The 23,037-nt window shown below is 42.7% G+C and overlaps 1 protein-coding gene across 1 annotated transcript in view; it reads right to left on the bottom strand.

Annotated features, from left to right (window-relative positions):
- Positions 1-1,573: 1,573 nt before the first annotated feature.
- LOC116837119 (solute carrier family 2, facilitated glucose transporter member 11-like) overlaps positions 1,574-23,037 on the bottom strand; it is a 25,924-nt gene continuing 4,460 nt past the window's right edge. Inside the window, exons 2-12 of the mRNA XM_075059908.1 lie at positions 21,440-21,538; positions 18,640-18,800; positions 14,664-14,788; positions 14,280-14,409; positions 13,523-13,671; positions 12,915-13,102; positions 11,912-12,022; positions 10,635-10,736; positions 9,977-10,052; positions 8,101-8,228; positions 1,574-1,780 (exon numbers count right to left, since the gene is read on the bottom strand). Of these exons, the coding sequence (XP_074916009.1) occupies positions 1,574-1,780; positions 8,101-8,228; positions 9,977-10,052; positions 10,635-10,736; positions 11,912-12,022; positions 12,915-13,102; positions 13,523-13,671; positions 14,280-14,409; positions 14,664-14,788; positions 18,640-18,800; positions 21,440-21,538 (1,476 nt within the window). The remainder of the gene's footprint in view (positions 1,781-8,100; positions 8,229-9,976; positions 10,053-10,634; positions 10,737-11,911; positions 12,023-12,914; positions 13,103-13,522; positions 13,672-14,279; positions 14,410-14,663; positions 14,789-18,639; positions 18,801-21,439; positions 21,539-23,037) is intronic.

Here is a 23,037-nt window from a genome sequence, read left to right as displayed (position 1 = left end):
ACTCCAGGTGTTGCATTAACCCAATCCAAAGAGGGAAAATGGTTTCCTTGCTGAGCAATATGATGCTTTGGTATGTAGCCATATATCTTAATGCAAATTTATGCTTAATAACTTAATGATGCCTGGTATCCTTAGTTTTCTTTTATCCTTACTGCTCCCACTGATTAGTGTTTCACATTATTTTTCTGGACCGAGTGCCATTTTGTTTCCTTCACAAATTTCTAACCTTCCTAAGTGAAAAGCTGAAGCACTGAGTTCTTAACTACACTCAATGGACAATCACTTGTAGATTTAGTACATATACAGTCTACTGCCTTTTGAAGATGTTAAGTAACTTGGAAGCCGCTATCTATCCCTTTGGTAATTCATTAGACATGGGTATGCTGCCATTTATATTTACCCTTTTTAAGTTCAAGAAATTCAGTTCATATAACAATATTCTAATCCAAGCCAATGTGAAGTAAGACTAAGATTTCATTAGAAGCTAAATCAAATACTTTACTAAAATACAAATACAACATTTAGTGTATTCATTTCATCCACTACCTTTATAATTCTATTGGAAAAGCAATGATTTTTGATGAGATGTTGTTTTTCATTATTTCATTATCCTGTAGATGTTTAAATGACTTTTTCCTTTTAATATTCCACTTATTTTTACTAGAGATAGAGGGAACCCTGCAATCCGTGGATATCTGCTTTATATCCACAGATATCTGCATCTGCAGACCATTTTTGCACATGGCTGCGGATCCAAATTTTGTATCTGAGCAGGGCTCTAGAGACAGAAGTTAGACTTACTAGATAGTAATTTTCATACCTCTTTTCTTGTTTGAAGATGGTACAACATTTGCTTTTTTCTGTTGTCTGTAAATTTATCCAATTTTTCCATGACTTTCTATCATAATTTCACTTGTTTGGTAAACACACTAAATTAATTCCCTTGATGTGGGTCATCCAGTCTGGCTGAACTGTTTACAATGATGCTTTTTTAGCTAGCTTTTGCCTCCTCTTTATCAATAGCTATTTTACAAGGTCTCCATTGCTTCTTAAACATCCAGTCTTGTTTTCTTTCTCAAGAAAAGAGAAATGGATTCTCTGATCCCATTGACTTCAATGGGCTTTGAATCAGGGCCATAATCCACCTGAAATCTAGTCAACCAAAATAAATACATACAAGTAATTTCAGGGACTTTATCCTCTTGAGTCCCCCACTGCCCCACTCGTGGTTTTTATTTTTACAGTTCCATTTCCTGTTTCTTGTAAAATCTTTCCTTTGTTGCCATATGAAAGACCCACAGGAACAGGGGAAACTGATTAAGTAAAGTTCTTGTGCTAGTGAATCCTGGTGCAGGATTGACTGGCGTTCAAATTGAGTGACCTAAGTAACCTTGAAAATGTTTGACTATCTGGGAGAAAATAAGACTTAAGCATGAGGATTTTCATGTCTGTATAATTTTATGAACATAGGAATAAAACAGTAAAGCTAACAGTCCATTTTAGGATTATATTTCAGTCTGATTGCAACAGTGGTTCCCGTCCTTCTAATACATAAAATTTCCCATCTGAGCAGTCAGAGTTTGGTGCAGAAGGTGTGTTCCTTAGATAAATTACTTTCTGTGTTCACAGGTTGTTTCTTTCCAAAATTTAACTTATTAAATTCCCCTTTAATTTCCATGATTGACTTCCCCTTTGTCTCAGGGAGGAACAGGTAGGTAAAGATTGTTGAGAACACAAGGCTCCCCAAAAATATAAGGAAGCAGAAAGGTCCGAGGCCTTCCTAAAAACAGAAATAAGAGAAGTTTGTAAGAAAAATACCTTCTGACTCTTATTCCCTTACTTCTTCAGCATAGATTTGAATTTTAGGAATGAGGAAAATTTTTAATTTTAAAATAAAATAGAGTCCCAAATCATTAAGGCAGGTGGACTTTGTTATGCATTTCTATTGGGATTTGTTAATAATCTTTTGCTAGGTATAGAATTCTTAAATATTTTGCCTTGCCTAGAGCATCTAACGTTCATCAATTCTGGGCATAGGATATGCATCAGGAACTGTGATGGTGTTAAGCCTTCTGTAATCAACACAAAAACTTATGGTCACATCCTTTTTGGGAATCATAACAACTGGAGAAGTCCAGAGACTGTTTGACCCTATAATTATCCCCATGTTCAGCATGCTTTTTATCTCCTTATGAATTCTCACCTGCATTTTTCTAGTGGTCTGATATGCCTTGCTGGGGGCAGGCTGTGGCTTCACAGTGGTAGTCTTATGGAGCACTTTGAGTCAGACCTGGCCCACTGGAAAATACCTGCTAGTGACTCTGGCGCATACTCATAACGTTTTCCCTTTCAGCTAGGGTTCTCTTCACACACCTCAGTGCTCCCTATTGAGATGTTACTATGGCACTCAGCCATCAAGTCAATGAGAGGGTCAATCTGAGAATCCTCCTCTGAACAGCATGGCATGTTTACAATGGCTTCTCAGTTGTTACACTTTGAACTTGTTGCATGCACTGTCTGTGCAGCAACCTTGCTGTGGGGCCCAAGTATATTGTTGGTAACACCATTAATCCTTTCCAGCACCCCCAAAGGTCCCTTCCGCGTGTTCTGCATTTGTAACTTTTCACAGGGAGTAATATCAGCACCAAGTCCCCCACAACAAATGATTGCTTGCTACATTTTCTGAGCAGCTTGGCTTTTTGTGAAGTTTTGTTGAACTATTCCTATCATTGTCTTTAAATCGTCCCTGAACTTTTGCACATATTCAGCCTCTGCCTCAGAGCCACCCTTCAGGATCTCCTGGCCAGCACCTTGTTTCACTTACCCCCTGGAATTTTCCCCAGCATTTTCAATCAGTTTGGCTGGGATCACATCTCATAAGATCAAGCCCACTAGCAGTTTCTCCTTAGAGATTGCAGGAATGAAGGTGTACCTCCTTGCCTATACCCCAAAAGTTCACTGTCCTTACTTCTGAATAGGCCTCTCTTCTGCTAGTTCATTTCTTCCTGTAAATCTCCTCCTTGTGGATTTGGCAATCCTTCAGAGGGTATGTCTACACTACGGGATTATTCCGATTTTACAGAAACCGTTTTTTTAAAAACAGATTGTATACAGTCGAGTGCACATGGCCACACTAAGCACATTAATTCGGTGGTGTGCGTCCATGTACTGAGGCTAGCGTCAATTTCCTGAGTGTTGCACTGTGGGTAGCTATCCCATAGCTATCCCATAGTTCCCACAGTCTCCCCCGCCCATTGGAATGCTGGCTTTGAGATCCCAGTGCCTGATAGGGCAAAAAACATTGCTGCTGGTGCTTCTGGGTACAGCCTCACCCCTCCCTCCGTGAAAGCAGCAGCAGCCAACTGTTTCGCACCTTTTTTCCTGGGTGAACTGTGCAGACGCCATTCCACGACAAACATGGACCCTGCTTGAGCTCAAGACAGCAATCATGGATGTTTTAAACGCCTCACACATTCTCGTGCAGTCAATGCTGAATTGGGACCTGCAATGCCAGGCGAGGAGGCAGCAGCTACGGCAGAGTGGCGACGAGAGTGATGAGGACATGGACATAGAATTCTCTCAAACCAGCACGTTGGAGATCCTGCTGGTAAAGGGGCAGGTTCTATCCATTGAACGCTGATTTTGGGCCCAGGAAACAAGCACAGACTAGTGGGACTGCATAGTGTTGCAGGCGTGGGACGATTCTCAGTGGCTGCAAAACTTTCGTACGCGTAAGGGCACTTTAATGGAACTTTGTGACTTGTTTCCCCTGCCCTGAAGCACCAGAATACAAAGATGAGAGCAGCCGTCACAGTTGAGAAGCGAGTGGCAATAGCCCTCTGGAAGCTTGCAACGTCAGACAGCTACTGGGCAGTCGGGAATCAATTTGGAGTGGGGAAATCTACTGGGGGGCTGCTGTGATGCAGGTAGCCAAACCAATCACTAAGCTGCTGCTGTGAAAGGTTGTGACTCTGGGAAATGTGCAGGTCATAGTGGATGGTTTTGCTGCATGGGATTCCCTAGCGGTGGTGGGGCGATAGATGGAACCCATATCCCTATCTTGGCACCGGAGCACCAGGGCACCCACTACATAAACCGCAAGGGGTACTTTTCCATGGTGCTACAAGCACTGGTGGATCACAAGGGATGTTTCACCAACATCCACTTGGGATGGCCAGGAAGGGTTCATGACGCTCGTGTCTTCAGGAACACTACTCTGTTTAAACGGCTGCAGCAAGGGAATTACTTCCCAGACCAGAAGATAACAATTGGGGATGTTGAAATGCCTGTCGTTATCCTGGGGGATCCAGCCTACCCCTTGATGCCGTGGCTCATGAAATCATACACAGGCAGCCTGGACAGTGGTCAGGAGCTGTTCAACTACAGGCTGAGCAAGTGCAGAAAGGTGGTAGAATGTGCATTTGGCCATTTAAAGGCGCACTGGCGCACATTACTGACTCACTCAGACCTCAGCCAAACCAATGTCCCCATTGTTATTGCTGCTTGCTGTGTGCTCCACAATCCCTGTGAGAGTAAGGGGGAGACCTTTATGGCTGGGTGGGAGGCTGAGAGGGTTCATGACGCTCGCGTCTTCAGGAACACTACTCTGTTTAAACGGCTGCAGCAAGGGAATTACTTCCCAGACCAGAAAATAACAGTTGGGGATGTTGAAATGCCTGTATGTTATCCTGGGGGACCCAGCCTACCCCTTGATGCCATGGCTCATGAAGCCATACACAGGCAGCCTGGACAGTAGTCAGGAGCTGTTCAACTACAGGCTGAGCAAGTGCAGAATGGTGGTAGAATGTGCATTTGGCGTTTAAAGCGCGCTGGCGCACATTACTGACTCGCTCAGACCTCAGCCAAACCAATGTCCCCATTGTTATTGCTGCTTGCTGTGTGCTCCACAATCTCTGTGAGAGTAAGGGGGAGACCTTTTATGGCGGGGTGGGAGGCTGAGGCAAAATTACCTGGCCGCTGATTACGCACAGCCAGACACCAGGGCGATTAGAAGAGCACACCAGGAAGCGGTGCGCATTAGAGAAGCTTTGAAAACCAGTTTCATCACTGGCCAGGGTACAGTGTGACTGTTGTGTTTTTCTCCTTGATGAAACCCCCCCCTTGATTGACTCATTCCCTGTAAGCCACCCACCCCCCTTTGATCACAGCTTGCTTTCTAAGGAAATAAAGTCACTCTCATTTAAAAATCATGTATTCTTTATTAATCATTAAAAAAGAGGGAGAGAACTGACAAGGTAGCCCAGGTGGGTTTGGGAGGAGGATAGTAGGGAGAAAAGGCCACTAAAAAAATTTCATAATAATGAGAGCCTTTTGGTTGGGCTGTCCACTGGGGTGGAGTGGGCAGGTGCACGGAGCCTACCCCCATGAGTTCTTACTCGTCTGGCGGGTGAGGAGGCTAAGGAACATGGTGAGGGGGGAAGGTGAGGGGGGAAGAGGCTGCAGCGGCACTCTGTGATCCTGCTACTGTTCCTGAAGCTCCACCATACACCGGAGCATGTCAATTTGATCACGCAGAGGCCCTAGAGTTGCATCCTGCCACTGCTGATCTTCCTGCCGCCACCTCTCATCTCGAACATCTCTCCTCTCGTCTTGAGCATCCCTCCTGTCCCCACGTTCGTCCCTCCTGTCCTCATGTTGGTCCCTCCTGTCCTCATGGTCACTGGAACCTTTCCTGTACTTTGCTACCACATCCTTCCACTCCTTCAGATGAGCTCTTTCATTGTGGGTCACTTCCAAAATTTCTGAAAACATTTCTTCTCACATCTTTTTTTTTTCCGCCTCCTTATCTGAGATAGATAGCCTTCGGGACGGAGTAGGGAGGCTTGAAAAATTTGCAGCTGCATGAGAGAGGGGGGAAAAAGGGAGAGAAGTAGTTAAAAAGATACATTTTAGAGAACAATGGTCATACTCTTTCACGGTGAACAACACTATTCACCTTACACAGCACGTGTTTTCACTACAAGGTCGCATTTTGCATCTTAATATTGAGTGTCTGCGGCTTTGGTGTTACAGATCACAAACGCAGGTCTGGGCAGCAGAATTCGGCTTGCATGCGGCCATGGTAAGCCATTGTCTTTCGTCTTCTGCAGCCTTCATCTATCCAGCGCCCTCCTTTCCCAAATAGCAAGCAAAGCCCGTTGAGTGCTGCTTCTTTCCTGTTAACGTGCAGCAGCAGAAACCACCCCATGGCTGGTATCATGGAAGATCACTGCTAAACACCCCCCTTTCTCCCCTGCCAACCGCGTGGCTGGTAGCAGAAAAGATCTCTGCTAGCCAAATGCAGAAAAGCTCAGCGCCAATTGCGCCCCCCCCTTCCCCCTGCTTGGCTACCTGCAGGGAAGGATTTCTTTTAAGCCACAGGCAAACAGCCCAGTAGGAATGGCCATCTCTGTCCCCTTACTTAAATTCCTGAATTTCAACCAGGTTACCATGAACGATATCACTCGCCTGAGGATAACACAGCGAGATAAAGAACGGATGTTGCTTGAATGCCAGCAATCACCGGGATTGTATGTGAGCTGGTTATGAGATAGTAAATGTGTGACTATATTGGATTATTGGGATGTTTACTGTATGCATACATTGGTTTAGCTGAGCAGCAGGGCTGTTTGGAAGGCAACATAATAGCTCCAAATAAATAACTTCCCACTAAACATGTTGGGGGTCCTTGACAGACAATGTCTGAGCTATTAGCTGGGAAGATTCTACTTCCAGGTGCCAACCAAGTTACAAGACTCAATGCATCCCAAGTCCTCAGGGCAAATGAATCATTAAAAAATGCTTGCTTTTAAACCATGTCTTATATTTACAAGGTACACTCACCAGAGGTCCCTTCCATGGCTTCATTGTCTGGGATAGTTGCTTGGGAGGGCTGGGAGGGTAATTCCATCAGGGTGAGAAAAAACTCCTGACTGTTGGGGAGAACGGAGTGCTGTGTGCTCTCTACAAGCTCGTCCTCCTCTTCCTCCTCATCTTCCCCATCCGCAGAATCCTCAGCCATGGCTGCGATTACCACCCCCATCTCGGAATCCATGGACAGGGGTGGGGTAGTGGTGGCAGACCCCCCTAGAATTGCATGCAGCTCAGCATAGAAGCGGCATGTTTTTGGCCCTGCCCCGGACTTTCCATTTGCTTCTTTGGTTTTCTGTAGGCTTGTCTCAGCTCCTTAACTTTCACACGGCACTGTACTGAGCCCCTGGTGTGGCCTCTCTGCATCATGGCCTTGGAAGTTTTTTCAGATATTTTCTCATTTCGTCTTTTGGAATGGAGTTCTGTTAGCACGGAATCCTCTCCCCATACAGCGATCAGATCCAGTACCTCCTGTGCGTTCCATGCTGGAGCTCTTTTTCGATTCTCAGGAGACTGCATTGTTATCTGTGCTGGTGAGCTCTCAATGCTGGCCAAACAGGAAATGAAATTCAAAAGTTCGCGGGGCTTTTCCTTCTACCTGGCCAATGCATCCGAGTTCAGATGGCTTTCCAGATAGGTCACTATGGTGCACTGTGGGATAGCTCCCGGAGGCCAATACCGTCGAATTGCGGCCACACTAACCCTAATCCGACATGGCAATACTGATTTCAACGCTACTCCCCTCGTCAGGGAGGAGTACAGAAATCGGTTTTAAGAGCTCTTTATATCAATATAAAGGGCTTCATTGTGTGGACGGGTGCAGTGTAAAATTGGTTTAATGCTGCTAAATTCGATATAAACGCGTAGTGTAGACCAGACCTTAGTATTTGGCTCACACTGTAAATGAATGTAAACCTCTGTGAATCACAGAGTACCTAATTTACATGTAAACCAACAGATAGATAAACCTTTCTTGCCTAAAAGAAAACCTGTTTTTCACCTTTCTAGTGACCAATCCCTAGTCACAGATCTTAAGAACATTATTTTCAGTATATATACATAGAACTCCTTGTACAGATGTTGTATATACATTTTGCCATGATTTGATGACCAGTGTGCCACCAGCTTTAATTAGAGTCCTTACATTGCATTCATTTGTACTATACCTACGTGTTCCTGTGCCCTCGGCCAGATGGCATCCCGAAGAAGTTGGATCATAGAATCACTTACCACGATGTAGGGGAAAATCATTCCAAGGACAAAGAGCCACGTCCAGCTGATGCATCCATTAATCAGAAAGGCTGATGGTCTGAATGACTGGCTGAAGATTTCAGTCATTATGGATACAGTGGCTCCAGCTGGAGAAGAGATGTTTCTTTAGTAATTAATTCACTTGCCTCTGCAAAGACCCTCACACTGACAATGCCTAGTAGAAAATAATAGTAAGTCTGTCCCAGTGATCTCTGTGGTTAGTGTCCTCTACTACAACAAAAGAACTTGATTCCCAGTCCCAGAACCTTGGCAGTGGCACTGCTGCAGACAGTGTGCAAAAACTCAGGGAAGCGTTGGGTTGCCTTGTAGGGAGATGTGGGCTAGGGACTCACGGTATGTGTACTCTGCAATCAGGAGTGACTGTAGCATGAGTAGACGTACCTCAACTAGCTTTCATCTAGCTAGCTTGAATGACAATAGCAGTGTTGCTGTGGCAGCACAGGTGGTAGCATGAGCTACACTCAAGTACATACCCAGGATCCCAGGCAGACTGTACAGTCCATGCTGCTGCCATGGCTTCACAGCACTCTCCCCCACCTCCCAAGGAGATCAAAGCTAGCTTGGGTATATCTACACATGCTTCAGTCATACCTTTGGACTGCAGTGCAGATGTACTCTCTGCCACTGACTTGCTGGGTGAACTCAGAAAGTCAGTTTGCTTCCCTGTGCCTCCATTTTTTTATCTGTAAAATGGGGATAAATTATATTCACCTCCTTTGTATAGTGTTTTGGGATTTATGGATGACAAGTACTACATAACAGCTATGTATTTATTATTATACTTTGCTGTCCTGAATTTTGAAACTGTACTGATGGACTCTGACAGGGTCCCTGTCTTAACTCAGCTAAATAGATGGAAATTGTGATGTAAAGTCTTGATCTTGTTAATTTCAAATTGAAATGAATAATGGGATATTTAATCTGTGAGATGCAGATAGCATCCCTTTCTGCAATGAGGAATGAGGGAGAAAAAAAACAGATTTTCAAACTTTGTATACATTAGCCTCTTAATCTGCTAGATTGTAGTGCACAGTTTGGCATATTTTCGCTGATTTTTATGTGATCTATGTGGTTTTATATTTTATTGGTATGCACCATCAGTGCAATACATTGTTAATCCACATCTCTTTTGTGGCCTCTTCCATCCATGCTCCTTCATGGGCAGAAAGTGCATCAGTTCAATATTTTAACAAAGGAGGTGATTGCTAAAAATGTACTTATTAATGTTCTGTTGGGGGAATTGTGTTAGTAGCAGAGTACTTTGGGATTCTTCCTCTGGGATTTAAGTCTCACATTTTCTGGGGGAGGAAGATACTACATTCTGAGTTAAACGCCAGGAAAAGATCAGCAGTAAAACTTGAGGTGCTCATGTGCTCCTTCCACTTTTCCCATTTATGTACACATTGTCTCCTTCTGTTAATATATTCAGATAGCTAAACCCCTTTCCCTTGCCGCTCTCTAGAGATGTTACGGTGGTGTTCCATTCTTTACCCACCAGTTCTGATGCACTCGAGTGGTATGGTGTAAAGCAGTGGTCCCCAACCTTTTCATCTGGTGGGCGCCAGACGAAGGACCGTGGCGGCAGTGGAGCATCCGCCGAAATGCCGCTGAATTTCTGTGGCGTTTTGGCGGCGGCGCCTCTTGATGACGTCGTTTGTTGGCGGCAAGTGGCATCATCAAGAGGTGTCGTCTCCAAATTTCTGCGGTGTTTTGGCGGATGCTCCGCCGCCGGCCGGGACGCAGGCGCATTTAGATGCCCCACCCACGGGCACCGCGTTGGGGACCCCTGGTGTAAAGTTTCCCCATCACCATCATCTAAAGTAGATGTACTCACATGGTCCAATTCCATAGCAGATAACGAACAAGAAGACCAGAGTGACGCTGAAGTAATGCATCCAAAAGAATTGATGCTAGAGTGAGAAAGCAAAGTGACAGCAGACTCTTTAATAATATGGTAGAATAGAATGCTCCCTGTCAGGGCCAGATTTACACCTTATGCGCCCCTAGGCACAACATCTTCAGTACCCTCGTTTCTGCCATGCAAGGCACTCCCAGCCCGAGCCAGGATGCAGCCCTCTCGCTCAAGGCGAGGCGCAAGTGGAGGACTGTACCTCTCCCCATGGCGAGCAGTCCCTAGGTGTCATCGGTCCCTCCCGCAACCCAGTGTGGTAGCCGTGCTCCAGCTCTGCCTGTGCAAGTGAATAGGGAACCAGCCACGCCCTCCCTCTCCTTCCCCAGCATGCAGAGGAGGCAGCGGGGTGGCTGAGATTGGAAAGGGTCTGGGAAGCTCCTAGCACCTTCAGCAACTGCCCCACTTTTAATGTTTACGTGCCCACTATGCCTAATTGGAAATCCGGCCCTGCTTCCTGCTTTCCACCATGGTGAATGAAATTCACTTTGGTGGTTATTCTCTTGCAAAAAATCTTGCCTAGGAGGAAAGATCAGAAATGGAGGTTGATGGTGGAAAAGTACCAATTAGGAAATCTCCTTACCTGCAGGGAGAGAGTCATCGTGAGGAGTGCTAACACAAAAATCATTAGTACATATCCTCCGCACAACAGCATCCTCCTGCCAAATCGCTCAATAAGGGAGCTCTGGAAAACACAACATCACAAATATAGTTAGTTCCAACTCCAAATGAACTGATTACTTCTCATGCTCCTAACATTCTTCTCAGAAGTCCTACTCAGTTAATACAAACAGATGAGACTCTCTAAAGATCAGATGAATTGTATTGACATTTCAGTTTATCACCTGTACTGGGAACTGTACCTTTAGACCAGAAAGATTTAATTTATACAGTATGGTTGGACTGATTCTGCTTTACTTCAGCATCTCCTGTTGAGATATTTTTCTACTTGAATATCTCTTCCTTAAAACCATGGGGAAGAGGTATATTTTACTTTAATCATTGTACATCAGTTTTGATCCTTGGATATCTAGAGATAATCCATTTTTAGGCAAGAATGCAGTGTGTGCAGACATGAAATATATATATCTGCCCTACTTACAAGAATAATTATATTATTATCTTGTATCATGAGAAAAGGTCATAAGTCAACACATAGGTAGTTCAATCCTGAGGCTTACCCCAGAAATTAAGACAGAAAGTAGGTGTTCTTGAAGGGCTTCTACGTCCCAGAGCCTCCACTGCAATTCCTTAAAAATTGAGGGGATAAAATAGTTCATGGACTTTAGTCTCCTTCATTGTGGGAGCTGGTAACTTTTTCTGCCTCTGAATAGGGAAAGTGTACAGCCAATTGACATCTATTCCCTGCGGGCGATAACATCTTTTTGCTCAAAACGACAGTGATGACGGACATGCACCAGCTTCTTGGCAAATGACATAAAGTTCTTTGTTACGTGCAGATCTGTGTCAAACTGCGCAATTTTGTATCAATCCAAAATTTCACACAGCTCCACTATTTTGCCCTTTAGAGGCCATTGGACCTGTGCCCCTTTCTCTTCCGATCTATTCACAAAGCAGTTATCTGCACAAAATCACGATTGGTTAAAGCACGATGCGAAACGTATTTCACAGAGTAAAAATGAGGACAAAGACATTCAGCAATACAAAGTTAACTGGGGAGAAGGGCTGCCTTTCACAGCTTCATGTGGCTTAGAAGTAGGAGGAAATTTCTTGGTTCGTTTACACAAAGGAGTAATTCTCTTCCCTAGCTCCCCTCTGCCAAAGCCACACATTTTAAAAAAATGGCTCTCTCTAAACACATTCCTTTCTTCCTACAAACTCCGGTTTGGTGAGACTTACACACACTATAGATGATAGGCATTCACACATCCCAATTCCTAGTGATATGTAGGGGATGAGATCTTCTTCGAACCTGGCTGTACGGAACACTTCAAAAGAGTAGAAATAGATCTGAAAAAGGTAGAGAGAAAATAATGTGAACAGGCTCTTGGAGGTGTGCTGTGAAACTCCTCAGATGTGAGGCAGAAATCAGACAAAAATTATTCTAATATGAAGCAAATTTACTGATGGGTGGGCTGCCTGCATCCACAGAGGCAGTTCACTGATAAAGCATTTTGGTGCCATGTAGTTCTCACTGTACATGTGATACCATGCCATAAGCTCCTTGTACAAGTGAAGTTCTGTCTGCTCTATCCATTCCTGTCTCTACAACCAGAGCTTTCTAGCTTCGCACACTGATAATTCAAAATTATGCACATGTCCCTCTTGCTGCTTTTGGAGGATTACATATTCTTAGATCTTCATGTACCTGCATGAAAAGCTTCATCCTTGTCTCTGTTTTCAGATTCTAGCCTTCAGCACCTCTGACCTCCCCAGCAGACTCCAACCTATGGGATGGGTCAGCAATGTTTTGACATAGAATGAGGTGCAACAATGGTGTGTCTTTGTCCATCTCCTTTATTGGTGGAGAGTGACCCTAGAATTGGGCATTGGATACCTGCTTCCAATACTGCTTGTTAGCAATTCTGGGGAGGATCCCTCATGTCTGAGTGAGTGGCCTATGCTGTCTTTTTGCGTTAGCAAGTTTGCCAGCTCCACCAGTCAGGATTCCATACTAGAAGAGTCAGAGCAGAATTGTAATGGCAACAACCAGGGACCCATTGATCAGGAAGAAGAGGACCAAGATTCTCAGATTTTAAGGCCAGAAGGGACTATTATGATCATCTAGTCTGACTTCCTGCATAACATGTGTTATAGAATATAATAGTGTAACAAATAACTAGGCTTTTTTTAATGCTATCTAACAATGACTCTGAGTTTTTACACAGGGCAAACACTCAACTGCATTGACGCCACTGAGCTGCAAGGTGGTCATGACAGTGACCAAAATGTACAATTGCCAGCGCAAGGATCGTTCTTTAAATAGTTCCAGGACGCGCAAGTTTTTGGTGCTTTTCATTGCAGCCTTTTCCTTCAATATGTCATCAATCTCTGCCTGATGATCTCCTTCACCCCAGAGCTGCTTAATGGCTGTGCAGGAGAAAAAATGAAATAGATTAAACTATCAGCTCATCTCCATCACTGTGTATTAACAAATCCTTTTATCCTGTCTGAATCACAGAGATTTAATTAGTCTCCTGTCCTTAGTTGATTTCACCACATCATGAGTTGGTGTATGCTGTCGGAGCAATGTGTGGAAGTCTACTCTTGTGCTTGTTCTGTAGATAGCTAGAAGAGTTTTGTCTTCGGGGCTGTCAGTATGTCATCTCACATTAATATTGAATTGACTTAAATGTAGCGATTAAAAAAAATTTATTTAATAAAAATGAACATTAAGAGCAGAGTTTTACTCAGGTAATGGGAGACTTGGGCTCTACTCCCCTTGCTTACAATGGCTAACACTCCAACAAATTAGATGATTTACTGAAATGAGCGGAGTAAGTACTTTACCTTTCATGAAGGCATCCTCATTACCCTTCTGTATCAGAAGGTAGGATGGGGAATCAGGGAAGAATGGGAGCATAATCAATTGAATCAGTGCTGTGAGTCCAGTAGAAGCCAACAACAATGGCCACAATGATTCATTTCCTAAGAGCTCTCTGGAGAGTACATGTAAAAGTGCAGTCATGATCAAACCATTGCATTAACATTCAATAACTTTTTCTGAATGATAAGTAGAGAGACAGCAAATGGGCCAAATTCCAGTGGTGAGAGCATTGCAGCAGGGTAACTGAGTCAACAATCTGGAAAACTTTGTGAAACTCAGCAGCACTTTGGAAAACTTTCTAATGATAATCATTAGGTCTCACAATGAACTTTAGCAAGTTTTTATGAGATTGTGATGCTAATTTTGAACTGAGTAACTTTCTAATATGCTGCGCATCTCAAATGTGGTCCCATGTGCTAGATCTCAAGATATTTCAAATAAACCTCAGGAAGTTTTAAGGTAAGCCAATTGGTAGCAAATCTATAGAGGAAAAAAAATGTCAGATTATGGTTAATTACTTGTATTTTTCTGTGTCCAATGTCTTAAACATGGAAATCTCAGATTTGGTCAAATACTGTCTACTGGCTTAAGATAAAACATTTAAGTGTGAAGATGAGAGGACTTACTGAGGATTTTAGAGGGTGTTTTTTTTTTTTTTTTAAAAGACTTAAGACCAGCTTCTGATGTTGCATAGAAAGGTGGTAGATGATTTTGTTTTACCTTAGTCCAAAAATCTGCCCTGAGACTTTTCCTAGTGTCAGAAATACAGAGAGAGTGGCGTTTGAAAATCCACGCAGCTTCTTGGGTGAAATCTCTCCTACATACTGAGGATGTATAGTGAGAGAGAAACCTTAGACAGGAAAGAAGAGATATGGCAATTAAATTGAGGAAAATATTAACCCTCTCATCCCATGCTCTTTCCACCATTCATTTCCATTCCCTGCACCTTCAATCAGCTGTTATGTTTCAGTGTCTTCTGTGACATGCCAAGTATACTTGGTGGGTAATATAAAATAATTCTAAAAGAATATTAATAATAATAATGAAAGGAGACTGTACTGGGACAGCAAGGAGACTCCCTTTTGATGCATCCAGAGATCATACCTGCACCAATGCCATAGAGGAAGCGCCCAATCAGAATCATCTCAAAGGACTTGGCCATTTTACAGAAGGCCATGAAAAGTGCAGCTACTAGCATGATCAGGTTAGTGACAATCTGACACTTCTTTCTGTAAAAACATAGAAAGAATAGTATGAAGTGAGTATCTCCTGTACTGGTTTTGATTAATGTATTTGCTATTATTTATCCAACACACAAACACATAACTTCTTAAATATGTTAACTGCAGGTGTGGTACAGCAATTACTGTTCCTTTGTGACATGATTTAATGGAGTTAATAGAGGAGGTATCTGAGCCTTTAGCTATTATCTTTGGAAAGTCATGGGAGACGGGAGAGATTCCAGAAGACTGGAAAAGGGCAAATATAGTGCCCATCTATAAAAAGGGAAATAAAAACAACCCAGGAAACTACAGACCAGTTAGTTTAACTTCTGTGCCAGGGAAGATAATGGAGCAAGTAATTAAAGAAATCATCTGCAAACACTTGGAAGGTGGTAAGGTGATAGGGAATAGCCAGCATGGATTTGTAAAGAACAAATCGTGTCAAACCAATCTGATAGCTTTCTTTGATAGGATAACGAGTCTTGTGGATAAGGGAGAAGCGGTGGATGTGGTATACCTAGACTTTAGTAAGGCATTTGATACGGTCTCGCATGATATCCTTATCGATAAACTAGGCAAATACAATTTAGATGGGGCTACTATAAGGTGGGTGCATAACTGGCTGGATAACCATACTCAGAGAGTAGTTATTAATGGCTCCCAATCCTGCTGGAAAGGTATAACAAGTGGGGTTCCGCAGGGGTCTGTTTTGGGACCGGCTCTGTTCAATATCTTCATCAACGACTTAGATGTTGGCATAGAAAGTACGCTTATTAAGTTTGCGGACGATACCAAACTGGGAGGGATTGCAACTGCTTTGGAGGACAGGGTCAAAATTCAAAATGATCTGGACAAATTGGAGAAATGGTCTGAGGTAAACCGGATGAAGTTCAATAAAGACAAATGCAAAGTGCTCCACTTAGGAAGGAACAATCAGTTTCACACATACAGAATGGGAAGAGACTGTCTAGGAAGGAGTATGGCAGAAAGAGATCTAGGGGTCATAGTGGACCACAAGCTAAATATGAGTCAACAGTGTGATACTGTTGCAAAAAAAGCAAACGTGATTCTGGGATGCATTAACAGGTGTGTTGTAAACAAGACACGAGAAGTCATTCTTCCGCTCTACTCTGCGCTGGTTAGGCCTCAACTGGAGTATTGTGTCCAGTTCTGTGCACCGCATTTCAAGAAAGATGTGGAGAAATTGGAGAGGGTCCAGAGAAGAGCAACAAGAATGATTAAAGGTCTTGAGAACATGACCTATGAAGGAAGGCTGAAAGAATTGGGTTTATTTAGTTTGGAAAAGAGAAGACTGAGAGGGGACATGATAGCAGTTTTCAGGTATCTAAAAGGGTGTCATCAGGAGGAGGGAGAAAACTTGTTCACCTTAGCCTCTAATGATAGAACAAGAAGCAATGGGCTTAAACTGCAGCAAGGGAGATTTAGGTTGGACATTAGGAAAAAGTTCCTAACTGTCAGGGTAGTTAAACACTGGAATAAATTGCCTAGGGAGGCTGTGGAATCTCCATCTCTGGAGATATTTAAGAGTAGGTTAGATAAATGTCTATCAGGGATGGTCTAGACAGTATTTGGTCCTGCCATGAGGGCAGGGAACTGGACTTGATGACCTCTCGAGGTCCCTTCCAGTCCTAGAGTCTATGAATCTATGGTTTAAATCAGTGATTCTCAAATGTTTGTCCTGGTGATCCCTTTCACATAGCCAGCCTCCAAGTGCAACTCTCCTTTATAAATTAAAAATACTTTTTTATATATTTAACACCATTATAAATGCTGGAGGCAAAGCGGGGTTTAGGGTGGAGGCTGACAGCTCGTGACCTCCCCATAATAACCTCACAACCCCCTGAGGGGTCCCAACCCCCAGTTTGAGAACCCCTGCTTTAAATGGAGACCAAAACTGGATATTTCCAGGAGAAATTAAACGATTCTTCGCTTTCAGAATTCAAGAACTTTTACTTTGTGAACGTACCTTGGCAGCATGTGCATTTATAAGTACTTGGCATATGTCAGGTTTTCTGTAGGATGGGAGTTCATGTGTAGTCGTACTCGAACAGGCTGATCAAGGACAATATGTTGGGGGTACAAGCATTGGGGTACTGAAGTCACTAGAATTCATGGTGCCATATCCAAAGTACTAGCTTGTTATACAGAAACAATTTGACTCTATATGACTTATTATGAGGCATTCTTGCCAGAGTAGAGGATCCAAGGCACTTGTGGATCTGGCAGAAAGGATATACCAAAGAGAGGCTTCAGTAAAGACTATGTTGTAAATTTTAGGCCTGATGACTGCAGTAGTAAGTGGTGACCACGGCATGTCACCTCAGTGCACCCTGATGTCTCAGACTTTTGCATCTGGGTAGCTAGTGGTTTCTGAAACACACTGGCTGGATTACTGTCCAGAGACGTTCAGCATTCTTGGGAAGGTCTTGCAGATTCATCTGATTCAGATTATAACTCTGGATGCACTTGTGAAAAGGAGCCTGTGTGGAGTAGCTTTTCACTCAAAGTTGTTGGTATCTCCAAGGCCAGTTGCTACACATAACAGCTCTCAAGATGAATGTGATCTTGTATGCATTAGGAGCATACAGAGACCTTATACCTAAAAAATGGTTCTGATTCAGGCAGCTAGGCTACCAAGGTTTACATAAACAAGTGGAGAGGAGCAGGATCTTGCTTCTAGTGTCAGCAGGGCCGGCTCCAGGGGTTTTGCCGCCCCAAGCAGCCAAACCCCCCCTCATCCCCCAACCCTCAATTCAGTGGGAGGTCCTTCGCTCCGAGCTGGAGTGAGGGCCCCTCTGCTGAATTGCCACCGAATACCTGAAAGTGCCGCCCCACTCCGGAGTTGCCGCCCCAAGCACCTGCTTGATAAGCTGGTGCCTGGAGCCGGCCCTGAGTGTCAGGAGGCCTTCAAGTGTGGGATTAGGCAATGTCCCACAAGAAACTTCTTGGTGGCACTTATCTGGCAGAAAAGAACAATTGCAGTCAGGCTAAGATGGTTGAGATCCATAGGAGGGGCCTCTGGATCAGAGGGTGGCAGAGCAGATCTTTAAGTGGAACACACCAGTAGATTTGTCTGCCAATTTCTCTGCAAATGAACTTATTGGTGTTACACAAAAGATACTGAGAATATGCCAGATGCATGAGGAATCCTTTCTCCATCTATGGTGGAGTTACTTTGAGACAGACTGTTAATAGAGGACATTACTAACAATGGAGAAGTCTCTTATACAGAACTATAGGTAAAGTTAACTTTCTTTTCAGTTTCAGGTTTTCATTAGAATAGGTACTAATAATTCTTTAATACAACATTCACTCCAGAATGAATACACTTTGGGAATCTGACTTATTTTAAGCAAGCACTTTAATGTTTCAGTTTTACACTTGAGTGTTTAAGCTACATCTCTCAGAAGTTGAATTCAGGCTGGTCCAAGTGTGGAAACTGATTGTAACAGTTCCTAGGAAACCTGTGTTTGAATGAATATGCATGGCTTCTGATTCTGGGTTTGTAGATCTTGGAAATTCTGTACTGGAGACATATGTGATGTTGATGTGAGGAAACTGTGCAATATGTTACTTCCCCACAAGGCACTAGTCAATGGAGTGCTGGTAAGTGCATCTTCAGAAGGGACCACACTTCATTATCAGCATACTATTTAAATGCATTGAATGAAAGCCTGGTTACTGCTTACACTGGGTGGCTATGAAAGCAAATTAAAGCAATTTAATATGAGTATATATGGTCAGACTATGGAACAAGAATAGTTGATTGTATGTGCTTTGCTAGTACATTTTTCCCCACATGCCTTGATTATCAAGATATGAAAAGAAATACTTACTTTCTATATCTTGTAGTAAGAAAGCCACAGAATAGGCTCCCTAGCACTCCTCCTATACCATAAACAGACACAATGAAGGACCACAACAACTTGATGGTCTCATGATGGAGGGGATAGCCATATCGCTCTATCCAGGTTTCATTGATAAACGTCCTAATGTGCTGAAAGAGAAGATTAGATTTTTAATTAATAGTAAATATGGACTTTCCTCATACTATTCTGTTACTGTGCTTCAACTTTGATCCATTGTTGTAGTCTTGGACGTCTTTTAAAAAGTAACCTTCACTGTCAAAACAAATTAGCTAAAGTTATTTGTGTACTTTGTCAAATTTTCAACTAAACTTTTTGTAAGTTTAGATGTTCAAGACACTTTCAAAGTTAGAAAATGCACTCGGAGTTTATTTTCTTTATAATCCTGTCAAGGCTTTTTATGAAGCCATCTCTGAAAGGTAGAAATTTCAGGAAGCCTTGGGAAACTCTGATGTAATAAACTGGCTTAGTGTGGTTTATCATATCTCCTCCTAATTGGCTAGATCCAGCAACCAGAACAGTCTATTACAACGGAAGGACCTTCCCTTTAGTCCAAGTATCAGAGCTATGTGCTTTTAGTAATGAAGGTCCAGGGTTTAGTCTTTGGTTTCTTTATATATTTGGCCATTGTTTGTTGCTGAATGGGACTTGAACTGTTGTAGACCTTGCGCTCAGGATGAGTTAGCTGTATTGCCAGTCCCAACTATTGAAAAATCATGAGTCAGCTCCCCCCCCAAATCATAAGATTGGTTTAAAAACCATGAGATTTGGAATATAATTTAGGGAAGGAGGGCTAAACACTTCTTTTTAAATGGAAGCTGAAATTGTAATGTAATCACATGATTTCTGGAGCTATGGTTTTAAGATCAAATCTCATGAGACTTGTGATAATATCATGAGATACGGCAACACTGATAGCATGACGGATGTGCGTGGTCAGGTTTAATAGCAGGGAGCCAGGAGCCAAGCCAGGGTTAGAGCTGGAGGTGGGAGCCAGGAGGAGGAGGGCAGAGACAGGACTGGGAGGGAGCAAAGCAGATAGAAGAGAGATTGCAGCTGTGGGGAAGTGGATAGAGCAGCTGCCACAGCCCAGTGCTACTGCTGAGTTGAAGAGCTGTCCTGGCAACAGCACTCAGCCAATCAGGCTGATCTGGCCAATTAGGGGATTTAGCTGAGGTTAGCTAGCTGATCCTATGCCCACCTGGAGGCCATCATTCCTGACACTGAGCTACTGTAGTGCATGAAACATACTGCTGTAGGCATGTGATCATATTTCATGCTACAAGCTGGCCGCAGGGACTGTAACTGCCTACTTGTGTATGCAGAGGAGTTGTACTGTCTCAAAGCTTTAGTTGAAGTGGTGTTCATTCCCCACTGATGACTGCAGTGTCTGTACACAGCCATGGTTGATTAAACTCACAGATGAAGGATGGAATGCCAATAGATATTTTTCACCAGCAGAAACTCTTTTCTCTAATGCGAGAGATTACTTTAGTTTTCTGACATTTCTGGGATACTAGCCTCATTTACAGCAGATTTTTTCCTTCCTTCATACAGCTCACTCAAGTGCAATTAACAAAGAAGAAAAATTGATACTCTTAAAAAACTTTTTTCACTTTTTAAAAAAGATGTAATTTTGTTTTGAAAAACCAGTTACATATTCAAAAGTTTAGTCTCCTCACCCTTTTAATGCAAATTTCGGTGAGTGAATGAAAATTATACAGCGTGCCCAACTTGCTGTTCAGTTGGAAGACATGCTAGTTAAAATGTTACTTCTAGTGACAGAGTAGAAATCCGATCTGTGTAAAAAAAAAAAAAAAAAAAAAGCTAACTTTTCTCTACACAAGAAGCTTGCACCACGGGTTTCTATCAGGAATCCTTCTCACATTACTCTGGAATCAGTAATGAGCCTGTTGCAGCACCTTTTTAGTTGTGAAATGTTAAGAGGGTGTTTCTGTTAGCACATTAGGAAAAAGTGCCCTCAGCAGGCTCAAGGGAAGGCTTTTACTCTAGACACTTCATAAATCTAAGGAAAAATCTTTATCCTTTGAGACTTGATGAAGCTGACCACATTATCTCTTTGTAAATTCACAACACAGATGTAGGTTTGTGGACTTGAGCTATGAGGAAGTGTACATTTTTCAGAGCTACACCAAAGAAACACCTTTCATTTTAGTGATAATTGAGCCTCCTGCCGGTCTCTTGATGACCTCCTAAATGAATATGGTTACTGAGTTTTGTTTCCAAAACAATTTTTTAACCCCCCTTTAAAAGAGGATTTAAGTTTTTTACCTTTAAGCAGAGACTGCAAAATTGTGCTTTGGTGTAGTGGCTTTACAAGCCCATTTGATTTCACTCGTTTCATAAGGGAGAACTTAAAACCCAGGTCTTTAGAGATGAAAGGCTTGCACACAAATTGATTGTACCAGGTAGTCCCCTGAAGCTTAGCGTATAATCACATAAATACCTCCCAATATTTTGGCAAATCAGTTCTGAAATGTAGGAAAGTCATTTTGGTTGTCGCTCATTTTAAATTGCAAGAAAGAATATTCCTTATGCTATTGGGCTAACAATCTTTTTTTTTTTCCTAAAGTGTCCTGTTGGGTTTAAGGTGCTTTACTCACATGACATTTACTTTTCATTATGGATCAAAATGGATATTTGAAGAAATGGCAATGGAGTTTGTTGAAATGCTCAGCAAGTTTTGAGAGTATCATTAGCCCAGACCCCTCCACCATGTGAACTCTCCCTCTGGGGAGTCTCTGCTTACCAGGGAAGGGTAGTTGATCACAGAAATATGGAACCCAAATGGGAAACTTCCACCAATTCCCAGCACTAAGATCATTTGAAACAATCCCCGATACTGAATCTGAAAAGAAAAGGCAATGCTCCATCAGCTTGTCATAAACCTACATTACCTCATGGTCTTGCATCCTTGTCTGCCATACTCACCTCTTCACTCTGAAAGTATGTATTATTCACTACAGATACTTTCAGATATAAACATTCTTCCAAAAGCCCATAGTCCCATGCCAAAAGCAGAAAAATTGGCCACAGGACCAGATTAAGGCTAAATCTTACCCAGTGCAAGGAAAATTATTGTATATTACAAAATTATCTACATATCTTTGCTTAGAAGTAAGGTAGCAGACATTAAATCAAATGTTGTCTGCAGCATGGCTGTCACTATGTGGATCTGACTGCCACTGTGACAAGCTGACAGGAAAAAGGATTTCAGTCCAGGTAGGATGGAGTACTGGTACCTTGAATCTGCAGTTTGTTTATGAACAGTAAATCATAAGTGTTGTACCCTAAAGGCCTCTCCAGATCAAACTCCCTTGAAAGTAAAACAAGACTTTCTCTCTTCCAGGCATAACATAAAGATTTACCCCTCAGCTGTATTGCAAACACAGAATTTAAAAACAACCAAACCTTCCCTGCTCCATCCATCCACGTTTCTGATCCACTCCAAATTTTAAATATGAGAATAGAAAGATACTTCCTCCTCTCATCATTGGTAGAGAGAACAAGAGGAAACATCTGTGTGCCATTACCAGAGCCAAATTCTTCTATTCCTCTGAGCTCTACTGGGTCTAAAGCCCTTTGCGATGTGCAGATGAAAAGTAAGGTGTTATCACCATTGCCAAAGGCGACAGGTATCATCATTATTTTGTTCTTTTCTAGTCCTCTGTGCTCTCTTGTTTTTACCCTTGGAAATGGGCTCTACTTTGCCAGCCATTAGGGTCTAGTCCCTTCCTTCCTCTAAAGGGAACTACCTGGTAGTACACACCTTTTCTCTACACATTTTCATTTTGTTCCCCTTCTGCTGCTGTTTAACTCAAAACATTTTGGGATGTAGTTAGTAAGACATGCTATATAAAATGAGTCTTGTACTGTATTGCAAAGCATAGCCAGGCTTTTAACATTACATGTTTATCTACAAATCTGTTCCATAAGAATAACTATGTAACAGCATTTTCCATGGGGAACATATGTATATGTCCTGGCACAGAAGTGTTTCAAATGTTGAATCTATAGTTAGCCTAGTATATAGGGCTCTGTTTAAACAAAAACTGTTGATTCAATCTACATTGATCAGGCTGCCAAATTTGGCATGAGCTTCTTAATTGTTATTTAGTTTGAATATTCAGAGAATACAACCCTAACTGGGAATAATGTTATCTGAAGCATATTGGTTTGTGCTAAAAGAATAAGGTCTAAATAGGCCATTTAAGCGGTTCTTCTTCGAGTGCTTGCTCATATCCATTCCAGTAGGTGTACGCGCCGCGCGTGCACGTTCGTCGGAAACTTTTACCCTAGCAACTCAAGCGGGCCGGCAGGTCGCCCCCTAGAGTGGCGCCGCTATGG

The sequence above is a fragment of the Chelonoidis abingdonii genome, chromosome 22 (assembly GCF_003597395.2).
Source record: "Chelonoidis abingdonii isolate Lonesome George chromosome 22, CheloAbing_2.0, whole genome shotgun sequence".
In the NCBI taxonomy this organism is placed as follows: Eukaryota; Metazoa; Chordata; order Testudines; family Testudinidae; genus Chelonoidis; species Chelonoidis abingdonii.
Note: the sequence above shows the minus strand (reverse complement) of the source record. Positions and strands in the feature narration are given on the sequence as shown.